This window comes from Rousettus aegyptiacus, unplaced genomic scaffold (genome assembly GCF_014176215.1).
Source record: "Rousettus aegyptiacus isolate mRouAeg1 unplaced genomic scaffold, mRouAeg1.p scaffold_m13_p_5, whole genome shotgun sequence".
NCBI lineage: Eukaryota > Metazoa > Chordata > Mammalia > Chiroptera > Pteropodidae > Rousettus > Rousettus aegyptiacus.
This window is the reverse complement of record NW_023416308.1, coordinates 55417825-55440624: the sequence shown is the minus strand read 5'-3', so window position 1 is coordinate 55440624 and position 22800 is coordinate 55417825. Positions and strand designations below refer to the sequence as shown.

Genomic DNA, 22800 nt, shown 5'->3' with positions numbered 1-22800 from the left:
CCAAACCTAAAGAAATTAAATTTTTTTGCTGCTCTCTGGGCCTGTCTTTCCCTTAACATCCCAACACTTATTTCCATTCTGCTTTTACTCTGAAAATTTCCATTATCTCCATAGCCTTTATGATGAGATAAAAATGTGAACCCCCTAGACCTTGCAGTGCAATAAAGCAGACTGACCCTGTGCAAGCTCAGCAAGAATTTCAAGGTCCAGAGTCCACACATTAGATGTGGCTTGTTAAGTAGAAAAATTATTTTCTTAATTTGTAGATAAATTTTTCTGGTGGTTGTATCACTGTAGGGATAAAAGACAGTGAACCCACAGTTCTGAAGCACAAGTAGCCATGCAGACGCATGTTCATGCTCCTGCCACCTTATCTCAAGTATATTCTGGGGTACACTGTTTGGAGACATTAAAGTGAAAGCAATTTTGAATGGTGACCATGCCATTTTTTCCCACCCCTAACTTCAGATCAGATTCTGTGTTCTGATAAAGATTAGCCCTACTCTGGACTCAAATATCTCACCCTGATATCTATATCTACACATGTATTTTTAATTCAGTCCTCTTTTCACCTCATTTTTCTGCTACTTCTACCTTCCTTTGTATATTGTATAATCTTAACTCTAGACAAAGTACTTTTCTGTTTAATACTAATTCTTAGTTGTTTCCCTCATATTTCTTATCAATAACTGATAAGTTATTGGCTCAGCATGTTCCCTGCTGTTTTCCCATAAAATCCTTACCACTTCAACTCCCTCAAACTTTGTGCTAAAAGTGAAGGGGACTCGCTTCTCAGAGCCACCTGTAGACCACTGATTCATCACTCTTTCTCCACTGTCTTTCACTTAAAGTTCCATTGGTTTGAGAAGAGTTAAGATGTAAATCTGTTTTAGAATGCGACGGATCAGGATATAAAAGTATGATAAATTTATTACCAACAATAATAAAATGATCAACCCCAATGAAATGTAAAAACAAGGACTTATTTTTGCAACAAATACTTGTTACCTACAAAATACTGTGGAATCACCTGGAAATAGTAAGGCTTTTAAATCATGTGAAGTTTATATATTAAAAGCACCAAGTTATTCCTTATAATGTTTTCAATAGAAATTATCTGTAAATTATATAAGTAACCATTTAGTATGAATATATAAATAAGCATAATGCTCTCTTTAATTTTCCTAACAATATGTTATGGTTTAATGCTTTAAAGAAAAAAATCATTAAAACAGACAATAGATTCCAGGAAGACAGGTTGTAATTCACTTAAAACAAATCTTATTACATATTTTTAACATAGTAGTAAAAGCATACATGGAGGCATGTTTTCTTTTATAAAAGTCTACAAAATTAAAGAATTCTAATTATACTCTTAATTATACCCTACATGTCATCTATAGTTAAATTTTGGCTAAAATGTTTGAAATACTCAGTAAAATGAAAGGCTATGTAAAATCTTTTCTATATTATCAAAAATAACTGTGGAATGTGCATTACAACTTAAGATGAAATTACTTAAAATATGGATTATAAGTTCTTCTAATTTTCATTGAAACAGATTTAATTTTGACAGGTAAGCTGTTTTTTGTCCACGTGCCCCACTGAATTCCAGTCGCAAACAGTTTTCCAGGGAAGTAATGAATGCCATTCAGATTTGCTAGACCACATTGGTTGAACCACCAGCCAGTATTGTTATTGAGTTCACTGCAGCTCTTCACAGACTGACCATTGACCAGGCATGCAGGGCGACATCCATCATTATCAACATCTGATGTGCTAAAAGGCATTGCATTTTGATTATCTTCCTTTCTGACGCCCCGAAATGCATCACCTGGGTAAAACAGATTTTTTAAATGGCTAAATTTATAGGCAATTTTTGTAATTTTAATTGACCTTTACCAGCCTATAATACAAAAGCATTGCATCCAAAATTAGATTTGACTTATGTTCTTTAAGGTATCATATTACAAACCCTCCTCAAGATTGTAATATGCCAAAATCTGATGATGAATTCCTCAACATGATAGGGTTTTTTAAGTGGACATTTGATATAAAATCACAATCCAAAATGGAAGTTTGGCTGTGTAGACATAATCAAATAATTTAGGCCAAAGATGGTGGTGTCTAGACCTGCCATTCTTCAGGGAAGAGTGATATAATGATTGATCATTTAGGAAAAGAAAATAATTTACACCAATTAGGTTTTCATACCACTACCATTTTATAGCACTTGAGATAGAGAGGTATAAATGAATGTGAAACTTCTACCTTTAAAAAACTTAGATTTGTAACTGCAAAACTTGTTTGGTTTTATTTATAGGCTACCAAGTTTATTAAAAATGCCCAATACCCTCAAGAAAAAATTAGGTACCCTACTGAGAAGTGCCTTTTTTTCCCAATGCTCTCCACATGATATATGAACTAATTAGATTGTAGTTAAAAACAACACAATTTTTAAAGGGCTTACATTGGACATTGTATGTACAATATCCCTGACATTTACAATAATTTTCAAAGATTAAAGACCTTGGCCAAGGCAACACAGTTAACTAAGTGGCAGGGGTAGGAGACATGTTTTGTTTTATAAAATTTATATAAATAAAAAATTCTAACTAGTTCCATTATACCTGGATTTCACCTATAGGTAAACTTTGCTAATATATTTGAACTAAAAGTGAAGCTATGTAAAATCTTTGAAAAATTCAAAGCCCACATTTGTTTCATTATGCTTTCAAATGTTTGGCGTCTCTTGAGATATGTCTTTGAGGAGTCGGGAGAACTTCATTAGCGGTGGTGGCGTATCCTATAACTATACCCAGAGCCTCTGACTCAGTTCCTCATGGGAAGCAAAATGCCCATACTGCAAGTATTTACAGAGAGAATATATTTTCGACATCCATACAGGACAATGCTTTTCAGAAGTTCCAATGAGAGAGACAACACTTACAGAACATTGTCTAAATTATATGATCCCTCTACCAATACTCCTTCTGGAGGAAGTCCAGCCCTCAGAAGGATCATACATCAGATTGGACCCTCTCTGAATTATATTTAATAAATTCTTTCAAAAGTGTAATGTATAAATCTATTTTTTTAAGAAATAACTCATTAAAATGTGTCATCATGTTTCCTGTGAGAGTAGAGTTAGAAAACATGACACTTCATTTTCCTCGAGAACCCAGAGAAATTCCTCTCAAGTTTTACAATCAAAAATATATATCTTTTTCATGGAACAAACGGGTCGTTCAAATGTTCAACTTTCATATTTCTATTTTTGCTCTGAGCTCAAAGTCAGATTCGTAGCCCACCTCTACCACACACACAATCACACTTATCCCTCTGGTTTAATCTAAGTTTCTGTCTTTACAGTCTATTGACAACTTCTTTATTTTGATTACATTATATGATCAACAATTGAAAGTTACTTAACAATCCTTTTGGGAAAATGTAGAGTAGACCATGACAAAATTTTAAAGTTCTATAATGAAGAAACGTTTTTGCCATTATCAAATTCATTTTCCATTTAGGTCCTAATTGTTTTTTAGGGACCCCACAAAAACTTATCCTAACATAGTATGTTCCATATTTAGATAGTTATTTATACTTTTAGAGATGAAGCATTAAAATTATATACTGTAACTCTTTAAAATTTTTCTTCTGTATCAAAATTTGAAAGATTTCAGACTTTTACCTAATATTCCAAGGCTAAACCCCCTCAGATGTCATAGATTCCAGCCATACCAGACAACTCTTCATACCTAGTAATTTTCCTACCTCTGTGCCATGACTCAAGCTGCTTTTTTTGCCACCATTCATTTGCCAAAAGGCTCCATTTCTCCAAGTACAACCATAAGGATGCCAACATATCCTTTCGTGAACACAAATACCTGGGCCCAAATTTACTGAGTGAGATTCTGCAGTAATTTCAAAAGCTTCCCAGGTTGAATCTAATATAAACCCTTATTGAAAAAATACCTTTTCATAATGATTTTCTGTATACAATTAATTGAAATCATTTTCTCCCTCCTTTTAACCTCCAAAGCTCTATTAGTCTTCTGTATTCAATTTATTTATCCCAACTACATTGTAATCACTTAAGGAGCTAGGAATATATCTCATTCATTTCTGGATTTCTAGCACCAAAAATACATAAGCATTGAAATACAAGAACATTGAATTTAGTATTTCTTAAAGTTAAAATTCTAGCATCAACACATAAATTTAACATCAAGTATTTTGAAGTTCTAACAAATTAAATGTATTTGGAAATGAGTGGATGCAACGAGATATGGTGGAAAACACTAAACTAGTTTTTCTAACAACCTGGGTTCTTGCGCTGGCTCAAATGTGAGGAGCTGGGAATCTGGGGCAGGTCACTTAATCTTTCAGGTTTCTTCACCTGTAAAGTGAGAAGAGTGAAGATCCACTCTAACATTTTATGACTTCTAAATGCCAACTTCTCTGAATGTGAAAATGTCAATAATACTTTCCCAGCTTCACGCATAGGCTCTCTATCTAAAGAATCTGCCGAGATTACATATGGCAAATTGTTTTCAAGAGTCCAAAGCACCTTGAAATCATAATGTAGTACAACAATCAGAGCACAGTTTTGAAACTCAAGATCTGGCCAGTTTTCTCATCGCCAGTCTTTTCTGTTATTGGTCATATGTCATTACCAAGAAAAATGCATTCCTTTTATCTTCACCTAATACTGAGTCAGTCATGTTTAAATCTTCTGGATCAAGTTAAGAATAAAGAACTTACCAGCATTTCCTGAATACCGGCCTAAGTGCATTTTAAAAAATCTTTTTTCATCCTCCAGCCAAAAATTATCATATGATGCATAAGCCAATGTGTCATCTTCAGATTCCAATGCCACATACAGCATAAAACTGGTATTCTTCTGATTTACTATATAAAAAATCTTTTGTAGCCCTAGCCAAAATTCACCTGTAAAAAAATTTTTTAAAAACTTTACAAATATTTTTTATACAAATTAGAATAACCCTTGATTATTGAGTGCTTGGTGTTGTTTAATGTTTCAATATCTCTGAAATGGCTCACATAAATCACTAGAGAGACTAAACGGACCTCATTAAAATTATCAATGTTTGACTCATTTACAACAACAAAAAAAATCCACTTCTACCTCACTAGATTCAGGATAACTAGAATGTTTCATTTTTATCTCCCCAAATTAAAATTTAAAATTCATTTAAAGATTAATTAAGTAAAAAGTCAAGTTTTACCTTAAAACATGTCAATAAAAAGCCAACTGAAATATTATGGCAGGTAATGAAATAAAGAGTACTGGTAAATATAAAAGGTTTAACCTCCAAATCAGTACCCTTTAAAGACACATTTTCTGATAATGCTCAGCTGAAATTATTTTTTTCTGTCTTTAAGAATAACACTTTATGAACAAATATTTCTTTGTTATAACGCAGCTTGTGAATCACCTATGAATGGATATGGAATGTAGGTAGCAACAATGGTGTATCCCCAGGTTTTGGGTCAATATTCCCAAGAAAATTACATATCCAAGATGAATTATTAACCTACCTAATTCAGACTGTAGACTTCTTGCATGTTCTAGCCAACAGCTTCCTACCTCTCCCTACCCACTGCATCTAGTCAAAATAAACTTCAAAGAGTTGGGGGACAATATGACAGTATTCAAACTCTTAGAACTATAAGTAAGATACTAAATTCCTCTCCAGAGCTTACAAGGGTATCTTCACTACACACTCACTTAGAATTGAAAATTCTCCTGAAGAAGTACAGGAAGAAAGGGGAATACGAAATAAGGAAAAAATATAGAAAGTAAGATGGGTTCCTAGGGGTCTATGTAATATTCCCCAGTTTATGACTCTCCATTTTTAATTTCCCTGCCATCTTTCCCCTCTACCCTGACCCCAAATTTAAGACTTAACAATATATTTAACTTAATCTAAGTTTTTTAAAAATATGTACCCAAACTCAAAGATGTCTGGTTACATGAAGGACAACTACCTAAAGATCTTTTTGTCAAAGCTCACATAATTTCTCCTTAGAAATAAGCATAATCCAAGGAAGATGACAATCTAGAGCCTGAAATCAGGAGGAAGCACTCACTGGAAATTTAGAGGATAATGCCGAAAAAATACAAGTATATTCATTGCACTCCATAGCATGGTAGCTATTTGGCCTTGTGCATAATATTTTATTATGTTTCATGTCCCTTGTAAAATCACTGGCATTTAGTGCTAAATCCTTGGATGACATTGTTACGGGATTGTTATAATTTAAATCTTTAGTGCTAAAGATTTAAATTATAACAACAGCATAAAAATGATCAAAATCTTTAGTGCTAAAGATTTAAATTATAACAACAACATAAAAATGATCAAAATTAAAATAATAGCATAAAATAACCATAAAAATGATCAAAATCATCTGCAAACATTCCAACTAATATAAAATTCTAAAGTATTCAGAAATACTGATATTTCTATTTACCTGCAAAAGTGATGCTATTGTGTAGAAACAATGTAAATTGCTTTTACAATTGAACTGAGGTTTACATTTTTCGAATTTTGAACATGCTGATTTTAATGGATATTTTTATAAAACACTACTCATAGTTCACACGTATGAATTTGTACGGCCACGTACCTAAATTCTCCATTCCATTTGTTTGTATAAACACAACACATATCTGAAGAACTTAAAGGTTAATGATAATTCTGTCCAGTTTTTCATTCTACAAATAGTTGTTGAGCACCTGCCAGAATTCTACTGGGTGCGTAGTAGATACTTAATAAACACTTCATTTAGAATTTTCACTCAGATAACATTTCAACAGGTATCTAAAAATAAAGATTTCTAAATTTCCAATGGATGACATACTTTTAAAAATAATTTGGCACATTAAGAGAGTGATTTAACTCATATTTTGATATTCACAAGAATTTGCTATTTTTCCTAATGATTTGACCAAGAGACACACAGTCTATAGGTATAATACCAAAAAGAAGAATAAAAGATAAAAGAGAAATAAATAAAATTTGACCTAAAAGGTCTCCAAATCCATCCAGATAATCACACCATAACCTTTGGAAATCAATTATCCCATCCATCCTTTTCTGTATCACAGTCCATCCACCTCCTCTGTAATCCATGTCACACATTACCTAAAAAGCAACCCAGAAAAGACAAAAATAACATACTATTATTTTCATTCTTTGATATAAAATTCATGCTTTACCCTTAAGCCTAGAGAAGATACTTCCATTGAAATTTTCAATGCAATTACAATGAATACATTCCTATTTTTTAATCTCTAAGAATAATTTTATCATAAAATAAACTTATAGTTACTCTAAGGACAGTCTGCATATCAGTCATTTTTAAAAAATATATAGATGTTTGTAGCATTTTAAGGTTATTCTCATTCCTTAATTCTAAATATTTTCCAATTGAATAATAATAGAACTAAAGAGATGTGGCATAGTGATGTTTTTTTTTACAAATTAACATTTCTTTTGAATTAAAAATGCTGATTTTTTTAACAGACTTTAAAATATGTCCATGTACCTAGGATTGTTCTTTTCTCCAAAAGCCTACATTTAGACTGGAATATTTAGACAGAAAGGCATAATCTGTGTCCCATCTCAGCAGGCACTCATAGGTACATCTGTTCGTACTATGTAAAATGTCCTCAAAAGGCCAAATATATGGTACCCATAAAAGTGACATAGAGAGGAAATAAGAGTAATTCTCTCTGTTAGAAACTTCCCACACAGAGAGAAAGTCAGTGTGGAGGAAGTTAGGGAACTAATGCTTCCCCACAAAAGAAGTAATTATGCATCTCACTCTTCAAAAATTAGAAGCCTTCCCTTTCCACATTTGTTCAGGTCCATTTTTGAATCTGTAGGTGAAGTAATTTAAGTAATTTAAGTAAAAATTATTTCCCACCTAATTTTTAAATTTTTTACATCTTGTCAATAGATGTCAAAAAATAATGTTAGTAACTCTAAATAGAGAAAATGGTAGTATCTACTTAGAGAAAAAATTATTTTATTCTGTAATAAAGACTAGCAATATAGTGGAATATCAGTATCATAAATTTTCTTATGCACAAAATGTATCCAAAAAAATTATATGAATATACATATATTCAAGTAGATAATTTCTAGTAGAAATTTCTTCTGGAAATCCTAATATAGAACTTGAGTAATTTGTTTTATTCAATCTAAGAATGGATTAGTTTCTCAATCTGTCTCACATTTTAATAAACGTTTTTTTAATTATTAATTTCTTATAAAATCATATAAAATCACTTGTCATCCAAAGAAATTATAACCATATACAGGAAGGAATCAAAGTATTTTTAGTCAGCTCCAAGGCAAAACATATCATCATTTTTTAATATCCAGAAGCAAATTAAGTATTTCTATTGCACAATTCTGCCTACCATCAGGATAATATAAGATCTTACACTAAATGGATTTACCTTAAAAAGTATAACCAAGAAAACTCAAATAGAGTAGTGATTCTCTAGTTTTTTTTACATGTTCATGATTTGTGTAAAAAATTTCAGACAACTAAAATTTTGAAACTGGAACTTTTACTAATTTATTTAAAATTTTGAAGAAAAAATATATTAAAACAATTAAATTTTAACATTAATTAAGTCAGTTGGATGCTTATCCTATTGATATAATAAAAAAACACTTTACCTCAAATGGGTAGCTAGATCCTTCTGGATAGATTATGTATAAACCACTTGGTGTTTTGGTAACAGAGCCAATGGTATCTTTAATATCAGTACAATCTAAACCTAAAAAAGTAAAATAAGTTATTTAGGATATTTTTAAGTTTACATTTAAGACAGTCATTTTAGTATAGAGAATTAACAGTGCTATCTGAAATTATTATAATTTCCATTACTGATAGGATGATTTTAACTTTTGGAAATGAAAACTGATCTTAATTTTAGAAATAAGGAGAAAATACATGGGCGAACTGAGATTAAAGAATATATGCTGCAATAAAGATAATATCACTGTTAGTTATTTATATATGATACTGTTTAAAAGTTTCACTTGGGATCAACATTTATTTAATTATATTTTATAATTATATATTCTCTTGCCCAATAAATAACACCCTTTTAGAAATCTAGGTTTGTCTTGGGGGCATAATATTTAAAGGTAATTTATATGTATGGAGAGGAGAAAACCCAAAGGAATAAGTGCATTAACTACTATTGGCATATTGTTGACTATGCTTGCTATTCAAAACTTCAGAGACACTGATGTGTTAGAGATCACTATTACCAGTAGCAAAGAGAGGAGGAGAAAATCACTTTTTCCATCAAGCAAAAGTTATGCTTGAAGCTAGAGCCTGCTCTGCTGACAATAGTAGAACTATAGCACCCTGTAATCGCCCTCTTAAAACCATTCAACTTGCCAAGGAACTGTAAACATAATAGATGGATATGGAGATTACGTTTTACTCTAACATACTTTATATTACCTTTTATAAATGTAATAAAATAAATTCAACCCTTACAACTGTCAATTACCCAGGAAAACAAACATGTGAAAGCCTGGAACTCCAGAGCCAGGAGACTGTGTTAGAGTCCTAGTTCCACTTCTCACTAGCCAAGAACATTAGCTAAGTTACTTAATCTCTTTTCTTCGTGTGTAATATCATCATCATCATCATCATCATCATCATCAGTCATCATCATCATCATCATCATCATCATATCTACTTCTTAGTGCTATTCTGATGATTTATATTGTAAGGCATTATGTAAAGCACTTAACACAGTGCCTAGCACATGGTAAATACTGAGAAAATGTCATCTACAAAAAGTTAGCTATGACATTTTTTCCTTTCTCTTTCATTTACAAGAGAAATAGATTCATTGCCTTTGTCCCGAATTGTTGAGATATTAGAATAACTTCATGAACAGAGATATAATAAAAGTTCACAAAGACTGACCTGGTTTGGAATTTCTCTTTTGCCATCACCATCCAAATAAGTATGAATAGAATATTTAGAATTTTCTGGGCTGCATATTCCTCATCTGATGATGATCACCATCATAGCAAATCCTTATATTGTCTTACTATGCATCAGATAATATTTTAGGAGATTTTCATGAATTTACTCATTTAATCCTCACGACAACCTTATGAGGTGGTACTATCAGTTTACTGATGAGGAAACTGATATTAAGGAACCAATGGATAAGGGATTTGAAGAAGGCAATCTGAAATCAGACTCCATGCTCTTCACTACCATGTTACACTACCTATAGAGGAGTGGTTATGGGAAATAAATGAGATACATTAAAATAATACAAAATAACAGCATGTAAAAGTGCTTGTCTTACTAATACCTGACACATAGATTCTCAGTAACTATTTATTTCCTTCCTTTTGTAATGAAAAAAGCCAGATCATACACTAATAGGCCCTCAATGATATTTATCTGTTTGGAATTTCTTGACATAAATTCATATTGGTAAGATTTGTGGGGCATTTTAGTCAGAAACCCAAGCCTCTAGGAATTACTATACTGTATTTTAGTGCAAAAAGTATTAAATTCCAGTTTGTTTCTGTCTTGTTTCTTTCTCTTTTCAAATTTTAAGTCTCAATTTATAACACTTCAAACATGTCAAAAATACTTTTTACAGGTGGAAGGAGCTCTGAAACTTTCTTTTCTTCTAACTGAAGATTAATTATTAATAAAATGTAAAGGGGATCCCAGAATTCAATTACGTAAAACTATGCTGTTTTCAACAGATTCAGAATATCTATATGCAGCCATGGCTTTCAAACAGTCGGAAAAGTTTTCCAATTTAGGAAGTACACATACTGTGGGTTGAAATTTGCTTAATGGCAGGTATTACTCCTCTAATGTATTAGATAATAGTGAGCTGTTTTTTAAACAGAACTTCTAAATGCGCCATCCTGTTCTGGAAATTTTTAAGCAATAAAAGACAAGTATGAAAAGGCTGAAATACCAAAGTTCTCACCATGTGACTGAACTGGTCTGTGCGGAAAAGAATCCAGCTGTTTTCTAAAAACTTCAGTAGTCAAAAGAAGAACTCGATTCATGAGCTCATTTACCTAAATACACATGCACAAATATAGGTAAATTTAAATCTGAACAAACCTCCTTTAGCTGAATTCTATAACTGCTCATAAGCCTCTTATAAATCCAGCTCTGAAATGTAGATAATGCCCATTTTCTACATTGAATTCTTGTTCTAACAAGCAGTAAAGGCATAGCTAAATAGCAACCATTAAATTCAATACCATTTAACTCCTGCACATTTTTATCTGCTCATCTCATTTGGCTGCTCTTACAGATCTGTTCTTTATACCTCGCCTAAACCATTGCTATAGTTTCTTATCTGGTTTCCCTGCCTCCTTCCCCTGTTTTCCCTCAAGTTATCCTCTACTCCAGTTGCCAATCTATTCATTTCATTTCCCTGCTCAGACACTTCACTGACTCCTTGGTGTGGCATGATTTACTTCCTATTTCTTTAAGTCAGTTTTCCTTATACACCCTTACCTCATCAGCCACTCCACCGCTGCACCAACTGCAAGTAGTTCCCCAGAATGGAATGCCCTAGCTTTCTTACCTAACCTTTGTGACATTTGAAGGATTTTTTCATCTTTCATGACTCAGCTCAAGAGTTCTATCATCTGGAAAGGTTTTTCAGATCTCGGATCTTAGATATCTCTTTTGTGTCATTCTAACATCATTCACAACATTTTCAATACATTTTTCTACTCTCCTAGACTGTATAACCCTTAAGTGAAGACTTTTTATTGTTGTTGTTATTGCTTTCTGTTTGTCTGAGCCTCACTATGGTTCCTCTACCATAGTAACCACTAAATAGATACCTGGATGTGAATGCCCTAAAAAGTTAAATAATTGTACTTCTAGCTAAATATATCAATGTATACATATAATAACCACACAATACTCAAAAATCAATACCTGATTAGATAAGTAATCCAAGGAAGCTTGTTGCTCATCCATTATCTTTCTTAGTAGTTTTTTGGTACTTCGTGTGTAAGAAATAATAGAATTTTGCAAATTTCCTTAAATCATAATAAAAAGTATTTACTAAATATTATATTGTTATAGAAACTAATTACAATGAAAAATAATAAGTTTCAATGATTTTGAATAAATATGTAAACAATAACATCTCTACTCAGAATTGTATATGCTAGTTAGCATATTTTTTATTTAACTTGGGATTGATCAAGAACACATTGTTTTATCATTTCTTAATGAAACTGTGCTTCCTAATACTTTCAATTACCTCTAGATCATTTCATTTGATGTAAAGAGAGATAAGATTCTGAATATCAATTCTCACTCTATAAGATAAGATAAGAAGCAGGAGGTACAAGACTAATCTATTCTTTCTTTATATATAAGAAAGTAAAAAGCAATAATCCCCTATCATGCAGTGTTATTTTAAAAATAAATCTTTTATTTTTTGTCTATTAGTGCTCTATTTTTATATAAAAGAATTGCAAACACATACATATACACACATAATAAATCTTAATCAAGTTTTGGTTGGTTGGTTTCTGATTGAATTTTCATTATATATTTTCCTTTGTAAAAAGGCATTCATTTTAAAACAATCTTATAAAATAGTTGGAGGAACAGTACAAACAACTTTTTCCTAAATCATTCTTTTTCCTAAGACATTCTCTGCAACACAAGCATCACAATCAGGGTATAAACACTGACTATCATATATTTCTTAGACCTCATGCAAGTTTCTCTAATTATGCTGATGATGTCCTTTGTAACAAAAGGAACCACATATTATTGCATACATTATTCTTTTAAAAAATATTTTATTTCTACATTCTTAATTTTTACCCTAGTAGTAGAATCACTTTAATAATTCTTGATATTTAAAATCTACTTCACCATGCTTCATCTTTATGTTACTTTCAGTCTTTAACTTTCTATTAGAGTCTTTCTGGTTTTAGATATCTTTCTTAATGGACCAAAAGCTGCACTCACTGGTTTGAGAAGCCTGAGACAACTTGTGTCACACAGAGAATTAAACGCATTAAAGTGAGGTTTTCATACTTTCTGATCTAGGAATTAAAGTCCTGGAAGAACTTGATCAGATTATCATCTCCTCCATGTCTGATTTTCCTTCTTCATCTCACCCCCTACATACATATAGTAGACCATGAAAATCACTACACTGTTACTATGTAGTTTTAAACAAAATTCGAGATTTTAAAACTTTTTATTTTTATGTTTTGTTGCATAAATTGCTGTGGATTTATACGATATCTATTGTAGCAATTACTCAATATTAACGCATATCACTAAGGTGATATTTCCTAGTGCTTCCAATGGAAGCAAGAAAATAGCCCTAGGCAAATTGATACAATACTGCTATCAGTCACCTCTGGCTTGCTCCTTCGTTCTGTGGTCTATTGATGCCACAGGACTATATAGAAGGATTTGTTCATTTACCAAATATTTACTAAGCACATACTATGCGCCAAACACATAAAACTTCTGGCCTAGGATGATCAGGACATATATAAAATGGCCCAAACAAAAGCTAAAGTATATCCTTTCCATGTCCAACCTAGAAATAACAAATCATATACCTTCATAATTGTGGTTATTTTTAATACTTACTACACATGAAATGTTTTTCTTCTCTTGTAATTTTGGTTTTAACATCACATGATTCCTCAGAATCTTCCTTATAAACAGTATCATAACTTTTATTTTCATCTTTTGCATTAGATCCATCTTCCACAATGTTAACTACTGTAGAATCCTTTACATTAAAAAATACAAATAAGAAAAAATATGAGAAGTATGATATATGACCTAATACACAATAAATAAAAGACTATAGGGAAAAGATGAAGTTTCAGGACATAACAAGGATGATCATTAGGGAAAAAAAAAATGAAATGGATTGGTTAATTCAAACTTCTACAAATAAACCCTATGGGTAGATTTTGGGTGTGAATAATAAGTATGTGTTAATTCAGTCCTTTCACCACCCTATTTTCTTCTCAAATTTCAAAAGGATTTATAGTCATCCATCAGTATCTATGGGGGATTAGTTCCAGGAACCCTGCAGATACCAAACTCCATGAATGTTCAAATCCTTTATATAAAACGGCATAGTATTTGCATATGACCTATGCACATCCTCCATACACTTTAAATCATATCTAGATTATAATGTAAATGCTATGTAAATAGTTGTTATACTGTATTGTTTAGGGAATGACCAAAAAAAGTCTATACCTGTTCAGTACACTTGGAACCACTGTAGGCCTAACTGCATAGTAAATGTCAGCAACACCATAACTTTTTTTCCAAACATTTTCAATTTTCAGTTAGTTGAATCTACAGATGCAGAACACACAAATACAGAGGGCAGACTGCATTTAGGGTCTACTTTCTATAACCATGGCTCTTTGTCCTTGACCTTTAACTTTTGCCCATTTCTATGTGTGATACAGTGCCAAATCATCCCTCTGCTGGGAATCTTGCGATTCGAAGTTCCTTGAACACAACTAGGAAGTTTCCCTGTGATATCTACAACATTTCTATGCCAAATAGACTTTCTGTCACCAATTATTAGAAATCATGTTGGAGGGAGGAATGTGTAAGAGAATTGTTGCTTTTGTAAAAAACTAAAGTATTTAGAGATTTGAAAAGTAAAGTATTCATAGGTTTTTAAAGTATCAGTAATAACAGGGGGAAAAAAGCATGGAATTTTGCTTTGCAAAATCAACAACAGATGTCGTTTTTAAAAGCCTGTCATTCCAAAAGTATGTCATTCCAAAGGTATCTATTTTTGTTGGTACTATTGGTTTCCTCAATGTTACAATATTCTCTGGTTTAAGTTATATAGATTTAAATGACTCTGTTATTTGTCCTCCTTCAACCTGGATATTGAGAGAAATGTAAAGAGCTAATCACATTATAAAAGATATCTGTCCCAGAAAGATACTCATATTTGTTATATAAATCTATTTTTAATTTTTTTGTTCTTTCTCCTTTACTTCTATAACTGACTACTAGATTGTTTAAAAACCTAGGTTACAACTATATTTTTTCAGATCTAAATAAGATTCTTAAACCTTTAGTATTTTAGAGAATTAAATTATCAATATTTCTGTAGCTTTCTTAGAACATATTTCTTCTTCAACCTTGGAACTTTGGAATTTAGCATTCATACAGTGGCAAATACATTTCGTAACATTTAAAAGTTGTAAACCAATATTTAATTATGTACCATTCATATACCCATTTAGTCATAGTATCATATATATTAGCTATTACCGACATTATTTTAAATAAAATTTTCTAATGTCCTAGGTAATCACTTATAATACTACATTTAAAATGTTAAATTTTATAGAACAGGGTTTTTTGAAAGTGAAGTTAATTTTTTTATTACCTACCAGATATTTCATTATCAGAGTTAATCAGAAAGTTTCTGGTTAGTTTTTAACAGAGACCCGCAATTTCTTTAAAGTATTTTCACAAGAAATATGTTGAGTCAATCCTCAATTTACAGTTTACTAAGTTTAAAAATAATATTATTTAAGCAAAGTTTCAGCATTTCTAAATAAACACTTTAATTTTTTAATAAATTATATTGGGTAGTATAATCTTTTCAAACATCTAACATATTTTTAAAACCATATAATGATGCTTTCTTAGCTAAAATAATATTGCTGAAGTTCTTACCGTAGATTGATGTACACAGTTACCTTGTATAGCTTCTCCACAAATAAAAATACATATATTTAAAAACAAGAGTGAAGCCTGGGTAAAATACATCATATTTTTCTTAGAGAAGTGAAAAACTTCTTCAAATATCAGTCAGTTCTCTGTGGAAGGAACTGCAGTGCCTAAAATCTTCAGTCAAAAACTTCTGGAACGTGCCCAACAAAAACAGAAGCCAATACTTACTAGTTTCCATGCCCTTGTTTGAAACAACACCCTTCATATGAAAAGAAGGTAACCTCTAGAGAACCTGTTATTTGAAGTTACAAAAATCCTTTTTTATCATTGCATACCTGCAGTATATAAATCCATGCTCTTAGAATATAGGCAATAGATAGATAGATGATAGATAGACAGAAAGACAGATAATAAATGTATAAATTCATCAGTTTTACAAGTCAGATTTATTTTGCCTTAAGAAAAAAAAGGCTTTGATAAGCTATAACTCAATAATTATAAACTGCTTTGCATAAAAATAATAAGAAAGTAGAAATGAGTGATAGAGTAGGAACAGTATTACATTGGAACTATTTCTACTGTGGACCCTGAGAAAGAATACTTAGAATGGCTCCTGGTGACCTTTAACTTTTGCACATTTCTATGGCTCAAATCTGAAAACAAAAACAAAAAGAAAAACAACAACAACATCAAAAACAGAGCCTAGCAGCCATTTATAAACAGTGGCCTCTCATGTAAATCACATCTCAGAGAGAAAGTTGCACTAAGCTATCTGCTTCTCACACTAAACTACCTGCCTGCACTGTGTTCCTGTTATCTGAGTCAGCCCTTATAAAGGAGTTCCTAGAATGGTATTTCAACCAACAGGACTGTGGCTTTCCCAGCTATATTCTCCCATCAGCATCTTCATCAACCAATTAGAGTGGCTCTATTCTCCAATCAAGGCAGTGCCTTTTGAACCAATCAAACTGCAAGGATTTGAAGTCCTCATTTACATGAAGATGAACCAATCATGGAGCAGGGGTGTGGACTTCTATTTTTATAAGTCAGCTTGCCTTTGGTTCAGGGAGCTCATTGTCTCTTTCCACTGAAGTCTGTATTTCCCTATCCAAAGCCGAAACACTGAAGATGAAAACACTGAAGGTAACCTGCTGGAGCAGAGCAGAGTAGACAGCGCAGGGCAGAGTCGAGCTGACCATACTAGAATGGGTAGAGCAGACCAGACCAGTGCATAACAGAGCTGTCTAGCCAGACAGGGGCCTGGCCCCAGGGCCACCTCATAACCATGCTGCTTCATAATAGAGCTATAACACTCCTGAGCTGTTCCACATTTGAGCTATTGGCACTGAATAAAGTTTCCTTTGTTATTGTACTTCAAACTTGGGATTCTTGTTGGTGTTGAATTGATGCCAACAACCATCAGCTGACATTCTGAAGTGCTAAGTAGAAATTTAATCGGTCTGGACATACAGAGCAGATAAGTGATCTGGACTTAAAATATGCTATCAGTGATGGTCATATTAGGGTTTTCCAGTCAAGATGGTGGGCTAGGTAAAAGTGGGGCTTGCCTCCTCCCATAACTGCATTAAAATTATAACAAAATTATAAAAAAATTAACTTGGAAAATCATCTGAACTCTAATCGTCATAACACATACGGCTGAGGATATAAAGAAAAAGTCACGTAGAAACTGGTAGGAGGGACAGACATGAAATGGGCTGCCTCTGGAACTGGGCATGGTGGTTGAAAACCAAGAGGGAGAGCTCAACTGCAGAGGTCCCCCTGAAGCAATGAGGGGCCCTAGCTCTACTCAGGGGCTCCCCGGATTTCCAGTCCTGGAAAGAAGAGTTCCCATAAAATCTGACGGTAAAACCCAGTGGGGTTCCTGCCAACTGAGAGAGATGAAAGGAATCTGAAAACAGATGTCCCCCTTATAGGGCCTGTGTGCACACTCACTCACCTGCAGACATTCACCCTGGGCTTTGGCAGAGGGTCGGCAATTCGAGGGGTGCAAGAGACATACAGGGAAAGACTGAGTTGTACAGGATGGGGTGAGAGCTTGGAGAGACAGTTGTCATTGTTCTTTTGTTAGGCCCCCTTCTGGGGCAGTCTACAGACAGTCTCCATGTTGACTCCATTAAACCTTCCCTCAACACAGCTAGTTCTGAACCTGCATTGGCCCGGTGAGATTGGCACGCTCCATCCCATGTCTCCCTGACATCGTGCACCACTCAAACCACAAATTGCATGCAACAAGCTTGTTAACAGGCAGTAAGCCATACCCTGTGCTTGCCCTGAGCCATGAATTCGAGAACAAACAAAAGCCCTCAGTTTGCACAGCATGCTCATAGCCCATGCATCCTGGGACAGATTTCTGATGGTGGGCCACAAGCCCCACCCTGCACTACAGTATTTCATAAATAAATCTTGGTGTCTGAAAACCTGAAGTGGCAGTAGATGGCCTTGCTGAAATATGAGACTTCTATAGAAAGCCACAAATTCAGCATTGGCACGAAACTGAATTCTTCAATGGCCAAGTAAAATCTATTCACTTTACCCCAGTAACTTTGGGTCCTGCTCCACCCAACTCTCATATCGCTCAAAGCCTCTCTCAGCTGCAGAGTCATACGGGCAGCTGGCAGACAGCCTCGGGACTTGAGGCACATTTATCCTTTTACTGAACTGCCCCAGGCCTGGTACTAGGGGTAACTGACTTCGGCTTGCAGTGTGGTCTTTCCAACTTACCTCCAGATCCAGCAGAGACAGCACCATCTATGGAACATTTTGTAGCTCTTACCAGGTAGCCCTGAGCAATCAAAGGCAGCAGCTGACCTTGACCTACAGGAGAGCCCCTCCCAAGTGTCCCCAGGAAAAACACATCCAGAGGCTGGCATCAGATCACAACAAACCAACATCTGAGTAGCCCCCAAAGTGGCACACCCAAAGGGTAGTTTCAACAGGTACACGAGCCTGCTAGAGTGAATCCCACTCCATGGGGTCAACCACCATACAGCAGCTCGTACCCTATGGGTGTGTCAATCCCCCCAGCTAGTTAGCCCAAGCCCAAGAGTCAACCCCATCCACTGACATGCTAACAAAAATTGAGGATTAGCTATAAAAGAACACACACAACTCACACAAAGAACACACTCAGAGCCCCTGGTACAGGTGATCAGAGAGACTGTGCCACTGAGTCACACAGAACAATTACTACATATGGCCATCTGGCCAAGTCTGGGAGATGTGATAAATCTCCTAATACACAGAAACAAACACAGAGAGGCAACTAAACTGAGAAAACAAGAAAACATGCCACAAATGAAACAATAGGATAAAACTCCAGAAAAAAAAAAAAAGACTAAACAAAATGGAGGCAAGCAACATGCCAGAGACAGAGTTGAAAACAATGGTTATAAAGATAGCCAATGAATGTAGAGGGAAAATGGATGATCTCAGTGAGCACTTTGACAGAGAGAAAGAGTAAGCATAAAAAAACATAGAAACCATAAAAAAGGACAAGCCAGAAATAAAGAATACAATAACTGAAGTGAAAAATACATTAGAAGGAATCAACAGCATGTTAGATGAAGCAGATGATCAAATCATTGAGTTGGAAGACAAGGTAGTAGGAAATACCCAATCAAAACTGCAATAAATAAATAAGTAAGTAAGTAAGTAAGTAAGTAAAAATTTTAAATGAGGACAGTTTAAGAGACCTCTGGGACAACATCGAGCGTACCAAAATCCACATCATAGAGATACCAGAAGGAGAAGAGAGAGAGCAAGGGCTTGAGAATTATTTGAAGAAATAATGACAGAAAACTTTCCTAACCTGGTTAAGGAATTAAACATACAAATCTAGGAATTGCAAAGAGTCCCAAAAAATAGGAACCCAAACACCCACAACAGACACACCATAATTAAAATGCCAAAGAGAGAATCTTAAAAGTAGCAAGAGAAAGACAGTTAGTTAACTACAAGGGTACTCCCATAAGAATGTCAGCTGATTTTTCAACAGAAACTTTGCAGGCCAGAAGAGACTGGCAAGAAATATTCAAAGTAATGAAAAAAGAACCTACAACCAAGAATACTCTACCCAGCGAGCCTATCAATTAAAATGGAAGGTGAGATAAAGAGCTTTCCCGACAGCAAAAGGCTTAAGGATTTCATCACCAGCAACCCAGTATTACAAGAAATGTTGAAGGGACTTCTATAAAAAGAAAGATGGAGAACCATTTAATACAGCTAATAAAGTGGCAATAACTACATACCTATCAATAATCACTTTAAATGTAAATAGATCAATGTTCCAATCAAAAGACACAGGGTAGCTGAATGGATTATTACCCATAATGCTTATGGGTAAGAAAACAATACCCATACATATGCTATCTACAAGAGACCCACTTCAGATCAAACGACGCACACAGGCTGAAAGTAAAGGGATAGAAAAATATACTTAATGCAAATGGAAATTTAAAAAATCTGGGGTAGCAATATTTATATCAGACAAAATAGACTTTAAAACAAAGGCTATAATAAGAGACAACGAGGGCATTGTATAATGATAAAGGGATCACTACAATAAGGCTAGTAAACATATATGCACCCAACACAGGTGCATCTACATATATGAAGCAATTATTGATTGACATAAGGGTAGAGATCAACAGTAAAACATTCATAGTAGACTTTAACACCCCATTTACATCAATGAATAGATCTTGCAGAAAGAAAATCAGCAAGGAAACAGTGGACTTAAAAGACACACTAGACCAGATAGATTTAATTGATATTTTTGGAGCATTTGACCCCAAAGCGGTAGAATATACATTCTTCTCAATTGCACATAGAACATATTTTAGGATAAATCACATGTTAGATCACAAAACAAGTCTCAATAAATTTAAGAAGACTGAAATCATATCAACTGTCTTCTCTGATCACAGTGGTATGAAACTAGAAATCAACTACAAGAAAAAAACTGGAAAATACACAAACACATCGAGGCTAAATAACATGCTACTAAATAGTGAATAGGTTAACAATAAAATCAAGGAAGAAATCAAATGATATCTAGAGACAAATGAAAATGAAAACACAACGACTCAAAATCTGTGGAACATAGTGAAAACAGTCTTAAGAGGGAAATACACAGCAATACAGGCCTATCTCAAGAAACAAGAAAAATCTCAAATAAACAATCTAACCTACACTTAAAAGAACTAAAAAAAGAACAGCAAACGAAGTCCAAAGTGAATAGAAGAAAGGAAATAATTAAGATCAGAGTAGAAAAAAGTGAAATAGAGTCCAGAAAAACAATACAAAAGATCAATGAAACCAAAAGCCAGTTCTTTGAAAAGATAAACAAAATTGATAAACCAGACTCATCAAGAAAAAGGAGAGGACCCAAATAAATACAATCAGAAAAAAAAAAAATAGAAGTAACTACAGATCCCACAGAAATACAAAGGATCATAAGAAAATACTATGAGCAATTATATGCCAACAAATTGGACATTATGGAAGAAATGGATATATTCCTAGAAATATGAAATCTTCCAAGACTGAGTCAAGAAGAAATAGAAAATCTGAACTGACCAATTACCACCAATGAAATAGAATCAGTAATCAAAAACCTCCCAAAAAGCAAAAAACCAAATAGCTTCATAGGTGAATTTTACCAAATATTCAAAGAAGAATTAACACTTGTTCTTCTCAAACTATTCCAAAAAATTCAAGAGAAAAGCCTTCCTAATTCTTTTTATAAAACCACCATTACCCTATCCAAAACCAGACATTATAAACAAAAGAAAACTGTAGGCCTATGTCTCTTATGAACATTGATGCAAAAATTCTCAACAAAATATTAACAAACTGAATTCAACAATACATTAAAAATATTATACACCATGGTCAAGTTGGATTTACTCCTGGGATGCAAGGTTGATATAATATCCAGAAATCAGTTAATGTGATACACCACAGTAACAAATCAGAAGATAAAAACCATATGATCATATCAATAGTTGCAGGAAAAGTGTTTAACAAAATCCAACATCCATTTATTGTAAAAACTCTCATCAAAGTGGGAATAGAGGAAACATACCTCAAAATAATAAAGACCATATAGGACAAGCCTACCGCTAACATCGCATTCAATGAGGAAAGGCTAAAAGCATTTTCCTTAAGATCAGGAACAAGACAATAATGCCCACTTTCACCACTTCTAGTCAACATAGTATTGGAAGACCTACCTACAGAAACCAAACAAAAAAGAGAAATAAAATTGGAAATGAAGAAGTAAAACTATCATTATTTGTAGGTGACATGTTACTATATAGAGAGTACCCTAAAGAGTCTGCCAAAAAACTGTTAGAACTAATCAATGAATTTAGTAAAGTAGCCAGATACAAAATTAGTATTCAGAAGTTGGTTGCATTTTTATACACCAATGATGAACTATCAGAAAAAGAAATTAAGAAAACAATCTCATTTATAATTGCATCAAAAACAGTAAAATATCTAGAAATGAAATTAACCAAGGAGGTAAAGATCTATACTCAGAAAATTATTAGACATTAAAGAAACTAAAGAAGATAAACAAATGGAAGCATATACTATGCTCGTAAATAGTAAGAATCAACATGATTAAAATGTCCATACTACCCAAAGCAATCTATAGAGTCAATGCAATCCCTATAAAAATACCAATGGCATTTTTCAGAGAACAAGAACAAATAATCCAAAAATTTATTTGGAACCATAAAAAGTCCCAAACAACCATGGCAATCTTGAGAAAGAAGAACTAAATTGGAGGTACCACACTACCTGATATCAAACTATAAGGCCATAATAATCAAAACACTATGGTATTGGAATAAAAACCAACACAAATCATAAAGATCTGTGGTATTGGCATAAAAACAGATCAATACAAGAGAATAGAAAGCCCCAAAATAAATTCATGCCTGTATGTACAGTCATTTAATCTACAACAAAGGATGCCAGAATATACAA

The 22800-nt window shown here is 33.4% G+C and overlaps 1 protein-coding gene across 1 annotated transcript; it reads right to left on the bottom strand.

The window, feature by feature from the left end:
- Positions 1–904: 904 nt before the first annotated feature.
- On the bottom strand, positions 905–15970 carry ANGPTL5 (angiopoietin like 5). The gene is made up of 8 exons (XM_016134029.2): positions 15784–15970; positions 13702–13846; positions 12010–12113; positions 11036–11129; positions 8724–8824; positions 7055–7175; positions 4768–4953; positions 905–1834 (listed from the first exon to the last, which is right to left on the bottom strand). The coding sequence occupies exons 1-8, from the start codon at positions 15877–15879 to the stop codon at positions 1515–1517; spliced, it is 1167 nt and encodes a 388-aa protein (XP_015989515.2). The 5' UTR covers positions 15880–15970; the 3' UTR covers positions 905–1514.
- Positions 15971–22800: the final 6830 nt, after the last annotated feature.

What these genes read in the sequence shown, in the direction of transcription:
- ANGPTL5 (XM_016134029.2), bottom strand. Translation starts at nt 15,879, where the DNA reads ATGATGTATTTTACCCAGGCTTCACTCTTGTTTTTAAATATATGTATT. An exon ending in ACTGTGTACATCAATCTACG is followed by an intron (nt 13,847 to 15,783) that starts GTAAGAACTTCA and finishes TTTAATGTAAAG; the next exon opens with GATTCTACAGTAGTTAACAT. An exon ending in GATCTAGCTACCCATTTGAG is followed by an intron (nt 7,176 to 8,723) that starts GTAAAGTGTTTT and finishes GTTGCTTTTTAG; the next exon opens with GTAATGTGTGACATGGATTA.